The sequence below is a fragment of the Gorilla gorilla genome, chromosome 22 (assembly GCF_029281585.2).
Source record: "Gorilla gorilla gorilla isolate KB3781 chromosome 22, NHGRI_mGorGor1-v2.1_pri, whole genome shotgun sequence".
Lineage (NCBI taxonomy): Eukaryota > Metazoa > Chordata > Mammalia > Primates > Hominidae > Gorilla > Gorilla gorilla.
Window position 1 is genome coordinate 27,408,179 of NC_073246.2, and position 15,990 is coordinate 27,424,168.

The 15,990-nt window shown below is 38.0% G+C and overlaps 1 protein-coding gene across 5 annotated transcripts in view; it reads right to left on the bottom strand.

Annotated features, from left to right (window-relative positions):
- Nucleotides 1–15,154, bottom strand: part of LOC101128604 (uncharacterized) — a 114,135-nt gene extending 98,981 nt beyond the window's left edge. For all 5 annotated transcript variants that reach the window (XR_008674819.2, XR_010132446.1, XM_055373950.2 and 2 more), the window contains exons 1-3: nt 14,863–15,154; nt 13,794–13,903; nt 9,505–9,627 (exon numbers count right to left, since the gene is read on the bottom strand). Coding sequence is in view for 3 of the 5 variants with exons in the window: in XM_055373950.2 (XP_055229925.1) it covers nt 9,505–9,627; nt 13,794–13,903; nt 14,863–14,891 (262 nt within the window). In the remaining 2 variants the exon portion in view is untranslated. The remainder of the gene's footprint in view (nt 1–9,504; nt 9,628–13,793; nt 13,904–14,862) is intronic.
- Nucleotides 15,155–15,990: the final 836 nt, after the last annotated feature.

A 15,990-nucleotide genomic window follows, 5' to 3' on the forward strand; every position in this document is an offset into this window, starting at 1 on the left:
TCTCAAATTGTTTCAAAAAATTTGAAGTGGAAGAAACTCTTCGTAACTCATTTAATGAAGCAGCATAACCCTGATACCAAAACCAGAGAAGGACACAACATAAAAACAAAACTATAGGCCAATATTCCTGATCAACACAGACACAAAAAATACCTCAACAAAATACTAGCAAACCAAATCCAACAATACACCAAGAAAATAATACGTCATTATCACTGGGATTTATCCCAGGAATGCAAGGATGGTTGAACATATGCAAATCAATAAACATGATACATCAATAAACATGATACACCACATTAACAGAATGAAGGATAAAAACCATATGATCATCCCGATAGATGCAGAAAAAGCATTTGATAAAATTCAACATCCCTTCTTTATAAAAACTCCTAATAAATTAGGGATGGAAGGAGAGTACTTCAACACAATAAAGGCAATAGATTACAAACCTACAGCTAACATCATACTACATGGGAAAGGGCTGAAAACGTTTTTCCTAAGAACTAGAATAAGACAAGGATGCCCAGTGTCACCATTCCTATCTAACATTGTACTAGAAGTCCTTGCCAGAACAATTAAACAAGAGAAGGAACTAAAGCACACTAAATTGAAAAGGGGGAAATCAAATAGTCTGTTTTCAGATGACATGATCTTATACATAGAAAAACCTAAAAGCTCTACCTAAAAACTCTTAGAACTAATAAATTCAGTAAAGTTGCAAGATGCAAAATTCACATAGAAAAATCAGTAGCATTTCTATGCACAAACAACAAATTAGCTGAAAAAGCAACCAAGAAGGCAATCTCATTTACAATAGCTACACACAAAAAAATACCTAGGAATAAATTTAACCAAGGATGTGAAAGAACTCTACAAGGAAAACAAAACACTGATGAAAGTAAGTGAACAGTATACAAATAGAAAGACATCCCATGCTCATAGATCAGAAGAATTAATAGTGTTAAGATGACCACACTAAGCAATCTACATATACAATGCAATCCTTATTAAAATATTAATGACAGTCTTCACAGAAATAGGAAAAAAATCTTAAAATCTGTATGGAACCACAAAAGATTCCTAATAGCCAAAGCAATCCTGAGCAAAAAGAACAAAGCTGGAGGCATCACACTAACTGACTTCAAAATATGCTACAAAGCTGTAGTAACCAAAATAGAATGGTATTGGAATAAAAACAGACACCTAGACCAACAGAACAGGATAGAGAACCCAGAAATTCATCCATGTATCTATAGCCAACTGATTTTTTACAAAGGTGCCAAAAACACTCAGTGGGGAAAGGGCAGTCTCTTCAATACATGGTTCTGGGGAAAATGGATATTCATATACAGAAGGATTTAACTAGACCCCAATATCTCACCCTATACAAAAATCAACTCAAAATGGATCAAAGACATAAATGTGCAATCTAGAACTATAAAACTGTTAGAAGAAAACACAGGGAAAATATTTTATGAATAAGACCTCCAAAGCACATGCAACAAAAGCAAAAATAAACAAATGGGATTATATCAAACTAAAAAGCTTCTGCACAGCAAAGGAAACAAGCAGCAGAGTTAAAAGACAACCCAAAGAATGGGAGAAAATATTTGCAAACCATTCAATGGCAAGGAATTCGTATTCAGGATACACAAGAAACTCAAACATCTTAACCATGACAAAAAAAAAATTTAATGGGCAAATGATCTGAAAAGACATTACTCAGAAGAAGACATGCATACAAATGGTCAAAAAAATACATGAAAAAATGCTCTAAACATCAGAGAAATGCAAATCAAAACCATAATGAGTTATCATCTCACCCCAACTAGGATGGCTATTATCAAAAAGACAAAAAATTACAAATAACTAGAATAGCTTTATTTTTTAAAAAATCGATATGATGAAATAGCCAAAAATAAAGAAGAAGAAAATAAGATAAACAAGAGAAAATATCAACCACATGCACTTGGAGAATCTACAATGGTACAGAATTCAGGGACATCCCCTCAATGCCCTCATTTTAATGTCTGTATATGACAGTTTCCCACTAAACTGCAAACTCTATTAAGAGCAGGGAGTCTCTCTTCCTATCACAGTATGACCAATATAACTTAAACACAGTGGGAGCACATAGTAAGTGTTCAAAGCAGAGAGAGAGTAGGGAAGAAAGGAGACAGGAGGGAGGGAGGAAGTGAATGTAGGTAATTATTTTGCCCTCCTTCTATATTGAAAGCAATCTATTCCTTTTGAGTAACAACCCCAATCTGCCCTACAGCAAGAGATGGTCTTAGAGAATCACTTTAGAGGTGCATAAATATCTTTTTCATACCATAAATCTTATATTGATTTTAACCAACTTCAATACAGTTTCCTTCTCATTACATTTCATATTTTCCCTCAGATAATCTTTATTTCCTTGAACATCTCTAAGGAAATTCTTCATATTATTTCTAAGATTGCTTTACTATATTGTAAAGTCTTCTCACTGGAGCATTGTAAGGAAAAGGTTAAAGAATGTTCACAAATTCTTCCAAGATGTGTAGACTCTTATTTGGAGGCTCTTGGACTTAACAGAAAAACTCAGTTTTCATTATCTCTTGAATGTCTGCTATTATGTCTGGGGAATGTGCACTTCAGAATTTGCAACCTAAAAGGCCGCTAAATTTTAAAATTCTTCTTTGAGACAAAAAATTACATCAATCATCTGAAATATAATTAGTACTGCTAAACTTGTTATTACTATCTACTCTCATTAGAGCAAAAAAAAAAAACCCTTTCTGTTTGTAATTTTTTTTTCATGCCATTCTCCTGCCTCAGCCTCCCAAGTAGCTGGGACTACAGCTGCCTGCCACCACGCCCGGCTAATTTTTTGTGTTTTTAGTAGAGACAGGGTTTCACCGTGTTAGACAGGATGGTCTCAATCTCCTGGTCTCGTGATCCGCCGGCCTCAGCCTCCCAAAGTACTGGGATTACAGACATGAGCCACTGCGCCTGGCCTCTGTTTGTAATTTTAAATTTAGTAAATACCAAGAATAAACACCTTTAAATGTATTGACTTAATGCAATGTACAAATAAAGGTTAAAACCACTTGAAGAAAAAGAGGTGTGGAACTCAGCGAGACAATCTAATTGAAACAATCTAAAACTTTAATGTCAGTGTTTCACAGCTTGACTATGTAAATTCATAAATTTGTTTTCGATACAGTCCTGAATCAGCACAGTAAGATTTTGACTAACAACATGGACCAAGACTTATCTTGAAGCACATAAATCATTTTTGACACATATGTTCACAACAACAGCCTTCAGAAGAAAAGGGAACAGTGAAAGTTCTAAGAAACTGGGCAGGAATACTTCCTAACGTTCAGTGGTTTAGATGAGTTGCTAAATCCTAAGTTGCAAAAGTGTATGTAGTTCGCATTAAAAAAAAATTACTTATTCACTATGCAGACAAAAAGTCCCTTTGAACATGCTCTATTTGGGGGTAATTTTGTGACTCAAAGAGTTTGCCACATTTCCCCAGGGATGCTTTAATCATTTCTCCCTTTTACCCTTGAAAGACCTCAAAAAATCCAGTTATGTGTCATGAATACACATATGTGCCAGATACATTCAGAACATAGATTTCCTGCTAAATAATTAAGAGTGGAAGAGCATGTCTTCGTGAGCTGAATGATAGCTTTCTCATATAGTTGACAATTCTCTTAAAATGCAATATTATTTCACAATAATTCCTAAATATTCATTAAGGGATCAGTGTCCCAAACCAAAGTATTACGGTTCTGAGAGATTTTCTCCATTGCACTGGTCAGCCAAAGGGCACTTTTGGGAGCAATGTCTGAGATCTAGAAAAGTTTTAGGGAAAAAAATTAGATAGATAGATAGATAGATAGATGATAGGTAGGTAGGTAGGTAGATAGATAGATAGATAGATAGATAGATAGATAGATAGATAGATAGATAGATACTGAAAAATAACTAAACCCAAATCTTCACAACTAAGCTAAGCCAGAAATGTCTGGATTTAGACACAGTTATTATAATTCAAAAGCGTATTTATTGGAGAGTATAGGTAATTTCTGTGTGTGCTTAAACCAAAATTAGCTTAACAATAGCCTACCTAAATGGAGCAACAACCTTTTTCTTCTACACTTGCCCTTACTTCTTCTGATACTCTCTTCTCTCATTTTTCATACATCAAACACACGAACAAGTCTCTCCACTAGCAAATCATTCCATTATTTTATTAATTCTAATGTATTTTTAGTCTGGACACATAAATTCATATAAAATGAAATTCATCTACCTAGATCTTCATTCCCTGCACTTGCTGCTGCCTGTAACCTTTCCAATCTGAAATTTATTTCACTGAATGGAAAAGCTAGAAATAAAATGATAGAGAATAAGGTTTGCCTTCTTTCTCTCAACTACTATATTATGCTAACTTCTGTTAAGTAAAGGGGTTGCCTCTTCCATGAGGGATTATATTGCTTTTTCCAACTGAGGGTCTGAAAGTCATTTTTAGCTATTACATTTTTCTAAGCCACCATTTCTTCTGGTCTCACATAATCCTTAAGGTCCATCTCCCTTATTCTGCTTCTCCAAAAGCATGGTCTCCTCTGTGTATATTCTGTTTATTTATCTATCTAAAATCTAAATATATCCAACAGCCTCTTAGATCCTCCTACTTTCTTGTTGGTAATTTGTAGTTATTATTAAGGAGGATTCTTCTAATTCCTCTTGAATCATGTCATCTATGAGCTAGGATCCCTGACATGGAATCATACTATGTTTTTTTCTGTTAATTTTTAAATTTGCTTCATGAAAGACCAGAATGACATTTCTGAGTACCTGGAGTCTGCTCTCTCTTCATTGTTTCGATGTCCAAGAATAAGCTATTCATATACTGTTACCTCTACCTAGAATGTCCTTCCACCTCTTCCTTTTCTAGCCAACTCTCCATCATACCCCAAGAAGACCTACTGTGTAATCACTTTTTCTCATAGAATTACTTTCTCATATAAAAAGTGATTACACTGGAGCCTTCCTTCCAGTTCTCCATCTCTATTCTTGCAACACACTTTACATGTGCCTTTACTATAGCACTTAATACATTTCACTAAAGTTAATTAACTAGACTGTGAGTTCTTGAAATAATCTCTATTGGTCTGGAAGTCCCCAGAGCCTTATAAGCTATATTCATTCATCCATTTGTTTACTTATTTAATCATTCTTTTAACAATATTTTTCAAGAGCCCACTATATACCAGCACTCTTTGGGCCTCCAAAGATCATCAGTGAATGACAGAGCAAGATCCCTGCTCTCTCGAAGCTTTTAATTGTAGCAGAATAAGACCTGACAATGAGCAAGAAACAAATAAATGAGCAAGACTGTTTCAGATGTAAATTGCAATCAATACAACATATAAGACAGGCCATGTATTAGTGTGATGGGAAGGGTACTAGAGATAGGGTGGTGAGACAAAGCCTCTATACACGGCAATATTTGAGCTGCAACTGAATGACATAAAAAACCAACATTAAGACCTGGACCCTGAGTCTATAGACCCTATAGCAGTTGGAACAAGCTTGGCATGACCAAGGAACAGAAAGAGGCTATGTGGATGGATCTTAGCAAGTAAGGAACAAAGAGTTGGAACTGATCAGATAAAGTCTTGAATGTCATAGTAAGGAGTTTGGATTGTATTCTACTGCAATTGCAAATCACTAGAGGGCCTTAAAAATAGTGATGCAATCTAGCTGATATTTAAAAACAAACTTGTTCTTCGGTTAATAGGGTTGAAAAAGGAAAAAAAATTGTTCCACATTTATTAAATGAATGAATAAATTATGCTCTCTTTATTTCTATATCATCAGCAAGTTCTTTGTGTTAATTTTAAAATCTGGAATTGCTGTGTCAGCATTGAGACAAGTTGGAGAAGGAAAGCTGATTCCCTAGTCCTGATCTGCTGGCATCCTCCTCCAGGAGTCTGCACTCACTTCATGGTTTTGATATTCAAGTACAGCCTATTCATACACTATTCCCTCTGCAGAGAGGATCCTTTCTCTCCTTTTTCTGCCCAACTTTTGGTCATCCCCCAAAGAGGTCTACTAAGTAATCTACCTCGTAAAGTAGACTACTACATCACCCAGTTGGTGGGTGATAGCTACTAGTGCATATTTATTGACTGAGTAAAGCTAATATTTCACATCTTCTACACAAGAAGGATTTGGGATCTGATATGGTAGACTACATCACCTAGTTGGTGGATGACAGCCATTAGTGCATATTTATCAACTGAGTAGAGCTAACATAGCTCACAACTTCTACACAAGAGGGATCTAGGATCTTTCTGCCCTTTCTTCTCCTCTCTTATACCCCTTCCTCCCTTTACCCCCTAAAGCAAGACAGCATTCTTAGCTGCAGATAAACTTTCCTTTGGTATAGATTGTGGCAAGAGAGTGGGCAGGTGAATTGAGATTCCCAGGGGAATCCTTGCCCCAATCTATACCAATGGAAAGTTTATCTAGCTGTCCTCGATCTAAGTCATAACCTTTAATCCAGCTTTTATGAGTGAAAAACAATATGATATTTTGGTCCCATCTCCCTGACTCGCATGTCTACACCAAAACTGGTTCCGAATTCAGAGCAAAGAAAAGGGGTTTCTAAAATCCCTGTAAGACACAATGTGATACGTTTGGAAGACACTAAATTGGAAGTTTGAGGGCCTGGTAAACTTGAGATCTAGTTGCAACTCTATTGTTAACTAGCTGTAAAACTTTAGGGCAGTCACTCAAAATCAATAACTAACGCGTATTACATATCAGGCACTTGTTCAGCACTATCTACATTATTTCATTTAACCTTCAAAACAATTCTGATTTAGATACAATTATTACCTCAATTTGCAAAAGAAAAACAGGGCAAAGAGAGTCAGTCTGAGCACCAGGATTTAAACCCAGAGAGCCTGACTCAGGAGCCTGACTCATCTTTCACCAGTTTTCTATTTTACTCATCTATAAAACATACAGGTTGGACAGACATCTTCCAACACTGAATTTCCCTGACATTTACTGCCATTACCTTTTCTGTCTTTTCAAAGATGAAATGCTCATCTTCAGTGCTCTGATTTTGACAAAATTATCTCCATTTCTCTGTTATTCCTCTGTGGAAGATGAAGCACCTCCTCTACACTATTTACTTTTGCGAATCATTCATGGATAGCACACTGTTTAGCTTGATGATTATCATTGAGTGTTTGCCACCCTCTTAAAATGAATGTAAAGTTAATTTAATCCACAAGTCTGAGCTACAATATTTTCCTCAATATTCATCACTTCAAATTCGTCTCTTGTCAGAAACTGATGACTCTTAAATCAAATCCTACATTTTTGAAATACTGAAGCTTCAACTATTCTCTCTCCAGCTCCTCTTTCTCTTCCAAGTACAACCTTCAATTAGAAGAATCTATTAACACCCTACATTTAGTTTCCCACCCCAGACTTCAGCGTGACCAGATGCACATTGCACTTTACTTCCTGTTACTGTCCTGTTACTGTTTTCAGGTGAGATACATGCTGACTTTGTCCAACTATAATTATTTGGAACCCTAGTCACATACTCCTAACCAATTGTTTTGTTCAATATTATTCAAGTTCTTCGCTCAACTTTTTATTATATGACGAAGTGGGTTGATGAGTTTTAGCAGACTCTTCATCCCAGTTTAGACATGACCATGAAAAATCAGCACATCTCATGAATGGCCACCTTGAGTTGGCTATGGGCCATCCATTACCCTCACCTTCAGAGCTGCCATCACAATTCTTGACCTCCTGGAAACTGTAGCATACTCCTCTTCCAGTCCAATATCCATTGGTCCTTCTTTTTATTTGTGAGTTAGAAAGTGTACCTTATTTTTTGAAGGTACAGATTCACACACATGAGATGAACCAGGGAACTGATGGATAGCGCTACTGAGTTCTGATTGGTTTTTTAGTCTAATAATAACTTTCTTTAATTGACAAATCATAGTTGTATACATTTATGGGGTATAATGTAATGTTTTGATATGTGTATAGCATGTGGAATAATTAATTCAAGCTAATTACCATATCCATCACTTCACCTACGTATCATTTTTCATGATGAGATATTTGAAACTTATGCTCTCATTTTCTAATATGTAAGACATTCTTATTGACTTATTGACACCTTGGTGTGCCACAAATTTCAAAATCATGTTTTCTTTTGTTTTGCAATATTTTCTCAATCGACATTAATTTTTAATACACTAATAACAGGATCTTCTTGGTCTTTATTTCCTTCTGACTAAACCATCATGCTGAATTTTCTCTAACGTACATAATGGTCAGTAAAAATAGCTAATACATGTTTACCAAAGGCATGTACTATAACATAGCACTACTCATAAGTGCTCCAAACTGGAAACTACTCAAATGCCCGTCAACAGTGCAACGGTATAAGTAGATTGTGGTATATTCACACAATGTAATATAATAAGAATGAACAAGCTTAAGTACATGCAATAATAAGGATGAATCTCACAGACATTGAGACAATAAGGATGACTCTCACAGACTTTGAGACATTGGAGTGAAAGAGGCCTGACACAAAAGAATAAAACTCCCTGCTTCCATTTCTATAAAAGATAAAACAAGAGGCTGGATGCAGTGGCTCACACCTGTAATCCCAGCAGTTTGGGAGGCCAAGGCGGGTGGATCACCTGAGGTCAGGAGTTCAAGACTAGCCTGACCAACATGGAGAAACCCTGTCTCTACTAAAAATACAAAATTAGTCAGGCATGGTGGTGCATGCCTGTAATCCCAGCTACTTGGGAGGCTGAGGCAGGAGAATCACTTGAACCCAGTAGGCGGAGATTGCAGTGAGCCAAGATTGTGCCATTGCACTCCAGCCTGGGCAAAAAGAGTGAAACTCTGTGCCCCAACCTCCCCCCCCCCCACAAAAAAAGTGAAGGCAAATCAATGCTATTGGGAGTCAGGATGGTGGTTACTCCTGAGGTTTTGGGATAGTGCCCAGAAGGAATAAAAGTGGTCTCTAGGTACTGGACATGTTCTGTTCTTCATCTGAATGCCGATTACATGACAGTAATCAGTTTGCAAAAACTCAGTGAATTCTACACTTTAGGAAATGTACATTTTCTGTATACATTTTAGGCTTTAATTTTAAAAGTTTAATAAACTAAATAAAAACAAAATAAGACAAAAGTTCCCATCATCACTAATCATCAGAGAAATGCAAATCAAAACCACAATGAGATACCATCTCACACCAGTCAGAATGGCTATTATTAAAAAGTCAAGGGCCAGGTGCAGTGGCTCAGGCCTGTAATCCCAGCACTTTGGTAGGCCGAGGCGGGCAGATCACCTGAGGTCAGGAGTTCGAGACCAGCCTGACCAACACGGAGAAACCCTGACTCTACTAAAAATACAAAATTAGCCAGGTGTGGTGGTGCATACCTGTAATACCAGCTACTTGGGAGGCTGAGGCAGAAGAACTGCTTGAACCCGGGAGGTGGAGGTTGCGGTGAGCCGAAATCGCATCATTGCACTCCAGCCTGGGCAACAAGAGTGAAACTCCATCTAAAAAAAAAAAAAAAAAAGTCAAAAAACAACAGATGTTGGCGAGGCTGTGGAGAAAAGGGAATGCTTATATACTGTTTGTGGGAATGTAAGTTAGTTCAGCCACTGTGGAAAGCTGTTTGGAGATTTTTCAAATAACTTAAAACAGAACCACCATTCAAGCCAAAAATCCTATTACTGGGTATATATCCGATGGAAAACATCATTCTACCAAAAAGACACATGCATTCATATGTTCATCACAGCACAATTCACAATAACAAAGACATGGAATCAACTTAGGTGCCCACCAACGGTGGCTTGGATGAAGAAAATGTGGTACATATACACCATGGAATACTATGCACCCATAAAAAAGAAAAACAATGTCCTTTGCAGCAACACAGATGCAGCTAGAGGCCATTATCCTAAGCAAATTAATGCAGGAACGAAAAACCAAATACCACATGTTCTCACTTGTAAGTGGGAGCCGAACTTTGGGCACTCATGGACATAAAGATGGTAACAATAGACACCAGGAATTACATGATGTAGGAGGGAGGGAAGAAAAAATTGAAAATCTGTTGAGTACTATTCTCAGTACCTCAGTGATGGGATCATTTATACCCCAAACCTCAGCATCATACAATATACTCAGGTAACAAACTAATAGTTAACCTTTATTAAGTACTTGCTTTTTACCAGGTGGTATTTATCTATGTAATTTTTATGTGCTAACTCATTTAATCTATAGTAATGGAACCCAGAATTCTAGTACAGACAATCTGATGCTGTTCTCTGGAGCAGAGTATTGGTTTAAATGTTGGCTCAGTTCATTTCTAGGTATTTTGTTTTATTTCTTCTGGGTTTTGTTCTTTTGTTTTCACTTTGTTATTTCTCAGTTTACTTTTTATAAAATGAAGGCGACAATAGTAGCTACTTCATAGGTTAGTGGTAAGGATTAAACACAAAAATACTTATAAAGTACTTACCATAATACCTAAAACATAGTAAGTGCTCAATAAATCTTTACTAAATTATAGTTTCTGTCTTATCTTGCCTACAAATAGGCATCTTTTGTAAACAGAAGCATTGCAAAATAGTCCACGAGCTCTTTCACATCCATATATTAGAAACTAAATCAAAGAGAGCAGCATATCATGTTCCACAAAGGAATGAATGAATGAATTTTGCACTAGAGAAGAATATCATCCTAACAAGTGAAGATGGTGATTAGATAATGGTAAGAATGCATACAGACAAATTTAAAACAACCAAAATATACATCTTGGTTATCAGCATAAGGCTTTCTGGAAAAAAAGTCAAGAGAAAGGGATAAGTGCAATGATGCTCCTCTCTGAATCCTGACATTTGTGACAGCCGTGTATTTTCACATGCATCACAGAAGTATGTGTGTAGTGTTGACTGCTGACTTAGAGGCAGAATGCCTAGATGTAAATCATGGCTACTTATAGCACCTGGGAAAATCACTTCCTCCTTCCTCAGTTTTCTCACTGGCATGATAAGGATGATTTTAATAGTACCCACCTTGTAATTGAAGGTTTTAAGCAGTTAATATTTGTAAATGACTTTGAATGCTTAGCATATAGAAAGCATTAATAGCTAGCAATAAAATATAATAAGTTAAATATCCAGCCGGGCATGGTGGCTCATGCCTGTAGTCCCAGCACTTTGGGAGGCTGAGGTGGGTGCATCACCTGAGGTCAGGAGTTCGAGACCAGACTGACCAATATGGTGAAACCCTTTCTCTACTAAAAATACAAAAATTAGCTGGGAGTGGTGGCACGCTCCTGTAGTCCCAGCTACTCAGGAGGCTGAGGCAGAAGAATCGCTTGAACCCGGGAGGCAGAGGTTGCAGTGAGCCGAGATCGTGCCAATGCACTCCAGCCTGAGTGACAGAGCGAGACTCCTTCTCAAAAAAAAAAAAAAAAAATCCAAGGTTTACTCTGGACAAAATTATCAATTCAAAATTCTGTTCAATTTTTCCTCAATTTTCTTGAAAGTACATCCACCTCTTTCTCTCCAGGGCTCAAATGCATACAACCTAGCCCCTGGTAATTCAAAGCCCTCCTTGAAAAATACTCCATCTAGACCAAGCTTCTCCCCATCATAGATCCTCTCCTTTGAATCTTTACAAAATTTACTTGTGCTATGTTTCATTTCACTTAATGTAAAAAAATGTAATCCTTTCTAATAGGTAATAAGGAGTGAATTTTTTCAGACATTTCTGATTTTAACAGAGCCTTCTGAATTCTGCTTTAAGCCTAGTGAAGTGACACAGTGGTATCAACTTCCAGCACTATATTTGCCAACTGAGAGATGTTTTCAATCAGAAAAATATTGTCATTCTCAATCACAGCAATTATATGACTGTCCACTCTACTCTGAATATTTAGGAGCTGTAAATTGCAAAATAGAAAATAATTCTCTTTTCTACTCTTTCATCTCCAAATAAAGGGAAAAAATGGAGAACTAAAAGAAGGAATATGTTTTGATTCTTCTGTTGGATTTTAATTTCCCCTGGGAACGGCCAGGAAGCTGCTATGTGCAAGCCATCCTCCTCTGTTTTGAAAAACTCTGTATTTCCCAATACTCTGTAAGTCAATAAGATAGTTCCTTCCCCAACCCCCACCTTGAATTTCCCTTATTGACTCCAGGGGCAACCACATGGTACACATGCATATATGTACACAAGTGTGCACACTCCAATGAACACATATGCATAGGCTGCATTGCCATCCCTATGCCAGCATATAGCATATTTCCTCAAATTAAAAAAAAAAACTAGTTCTGATGCCCCAAAATGCAGAATCTGAACCTCAGTGGTAGCCTTGGAATTACAAAAAAAGAAATTAATTAAAAACAGAGACCAGTCTCAGTTACAGAATCTCAAGTTTTATCGATAACACAATGTATAGGCATCACAGAAGTAAATAAAGTGGGCCATTTCTGGTGACTCATGCCTATAATTCCAGAATTTTGGGAGGCCAAGGCAAGAGAATTGCTTGAGGCCAGAAGTTCAAGACCAGCTTGGGAAACATAGTGAGATCCTGTCTCTACAAAAAAAAAAAAAAAATTAAAAATTAGCCAGGCTGGTGGCTCGCACCTGTAGTCCCAGCTACTCAGGAGGCTAAGGCAGGAGGATTGCTTGAGCCCAAGAGGTCAAGGCTGCAGTGAACTGTGATTGTACCACTGCACTGCAGCCTAGGTGACAGAGTGAGACCCTGTTTCAAAAAAAAAAAAATGTAAGTAAAGTAATATCCCAAGCTCTGTTTAGAAGACCAGCTACCCCTGTAGTGGTATGCTGTTGCAACCAACTGAATAACTCACTTAATCTGCACTTGTACTTTAGTGCAAAATGGTAGTGGGAGTGTCATCAGTAGACAGAAGTGAGTCTTTGACTGTAGGAAATTATTGAGTGGTGGTTAACCCCAAAGGTCCAAACCCCTGACCTTCTCCCTCCAAAGGCATCTAGCCTGCTGAACATTGACAATGGCATAGACCCATTAGGGTTTAACACCCTCCCACTGGATCAGGGTGTTCCAGGCATTTTCTGGCACTGGATATTTCCCCAAAACAGCAGCATCAATACATCCAGATAGAACCAATGCCAACTTTTCCTAGAACACACATACTAGTCATGGGACGGGGAAGGAATGTAAATTCTTGCCATCATAAAATCACAAAAAGATGACTGGGAAACATTCTAAAGATTGGTTTCAAGCTGTATCTGATGATGCAAACCCGCACTAATCAATGACTCAGAAAGTCTCAGATACAAGTGATTGCTCATGCACAAAAAAGCATTTCCAAGGGAGCTGAATCCATTGAGACTGAAGAATAGATCAGGATATCCAATATAGATCTTTCGGCTGCCTTTGATCTCTGGGCAGAAAGGACTGTTTAACACACTTTTTAACCTTCTTCAACATTTGGGAATTTTTATGGATAACCTATATGTGGGTACCCTCTAGTCACTAGATTCTTCAATTCCCCAGTGTGGCCAGGTGGGCTCATTAGACAAGAGCCAAATGTTATCATTCTCACATAGCACAGTTCAATGCCTCCACACTGACCAGGCGGTCTGTCTTGCTCAGCCTCCTAATTCCTCCTGGCAGAAGTCCACAAGTCCTCCTTGGCCCCACTCACCACATTTACACACAAACCTTGGTGCCTTCCACACAGTTGCTCTTCAATCCAACCGAAAACAGTCTCACTCTTTTGTGGATGTCTGCAACGTGAAGAGAAGTACAGGATAGGACTCTGGCTGCTGAACCTGTGCAGAAAAGAAAAAATTGAGTTGAATTTCTGCACACCCACAGCTCAAGGCAGTACTGCCCATGACCTGGACAAGAGGTCCCCTGTTCTGCACCCTGTGCTCACTCTAGCCCCCTTCCTGCCACACGCCACACCAGAAAGCAAGAAGCTTATGGAGCCAAACTTGTCATGTGGAAGCTGTGCCTCCTTTTGTAGACCCTGCACTGGGAATCTGGACCCTGGATTTTCCTGCCCAGACATCCTTGAACCCGCTTCCAAGGCTGGAATGGAACGTTTCACCAGGTGTGCCTCCTAAAAGTGGATGGCACTGGTCATTTGCTCATCCCAGGCCAGAGGAGTGGCTAAGGAGCTGCTGTATTTAAGGACTATGGACACAGCTCTGGAGTATGACCTGGAGTGTCCATACACATAAAGGGAGATCTCTCTCAGTACAAGAGGAGCCTAGTGGTGGGGAGAAAAGGGGAGCAGGCAGGGTCCAGGCTCAGTTTTCCCAAAGCTGCCACATTTTATCAAAGAACTGTGAGAAGCTTGAGAGTCAAAAATTTGCACATAGCCTCCCAGGTCAATATAAAGGTATATTTGTCAAGATAAGAGAACAGAACAGATTTTATTTAACAGATTACTAGTTTGAGTTATAATTTTAAAATATTTAAATATATGGTTTGTGGGCTTCAACATGTACTCTTGTTCTAAAGACAATATTGGGCCAGAACTGCTGAAATGTATTTTTGCTTAATGTTGTTTTCTTCAGAAACCAACTTCTGCAGGGGATCTATTTCTAAGAAGTCTCAAGTTCACAATAAAACTCTTTAAGCCTAGGGCCAACAACATTTCTCTTCAAAATAGCATGATGGACACTTCTCAAAAGAAGACACATATGTGGTCAACAAACATATGAAGAAAAGCTCAATATCACTGATCATTAGAGAAATGCAAATGAAAACCACAATGACATACCATCTCACACCAATCAGAATGGCTATCATTAAAAGTCAAAAACAACAGATGCTGGCGAGGTTGTGGAGAAAAAATGAATGCTTTTACACTGTTGGTGGGAGTGTAAATTAGTTCAACCATTGTGGAAGACAGTGTGGCAATTCCTCAAAGACCTAGAGAGAGAAATACCATGTGACCCAACAATCCCATTACTGGATATATACCCAAAGGAATATAAATCATTCATATAAAGACTAGTGCACATGTTATGTTCACTGCAGCGCTATTCACAATAGCAAAGACATGGAATCAACCTAAATGTCAGTCAGTGATAGACTAGATAAAGAAAACGTGGTACATATACGCCATGGAATACTATGCAGCCATAAAAAGGAATGACATCATGTCCTTTGCAGGAACATTGATGGAGCTGGAGGCCATTATCCTTAGCAAATTAATGCAGGAATAGAAAACCAAATATTGCATGTTCTCACTTATAAGTGGGAGCTAAATAATGAGAACAAATGGACACGTGGAAGGGAACAACACACACTGGGGCCTGTCAGAAGGTGCAGGGGTGAGAGGAGGGAAGGCATCAAGGAGAATAGCTAATGGGTGCTGGGCTTAATACCTAGGGGATGGAATGATCTGTGCAGCAAACCACCATGGCACACATTTACCTATGTAACAAACCTGCACATCCTGCACATGTACCCCTGAACTTAAATTTTTAAAAAATAAAATAAAAATATAAAAGTAACAGGATTAAAAAAAATAGCATGATGCCCAATAAGCACCATTTCCATCAATCCTGATACGTGATGTGCCTCAGGCAATCTCCAGTACTCAGTCCTGAATCGGCCACATTCTCTGCTAACCCAACCCTTGTGTCACATTCTAAGACTCCACTGATATCTAATGCAATTGAATAAAATAAATTCCCATTGTGCTGTGCATCACACAAACATAGATTGACAGGACTAAAATGAATAATCATGTCCACTTTCCACTCCTGCTTACTCCCATTGAGGAGCATTATGCTATTTAAAATCCTAAGGAAGTCCCAGTTTACTATGAAGCTCAAGGTAACAAGTAAGAAAGAAACACTAAAAAAGGCTAGCTGAGTGGATTTACACTAGAAAGAGCAGA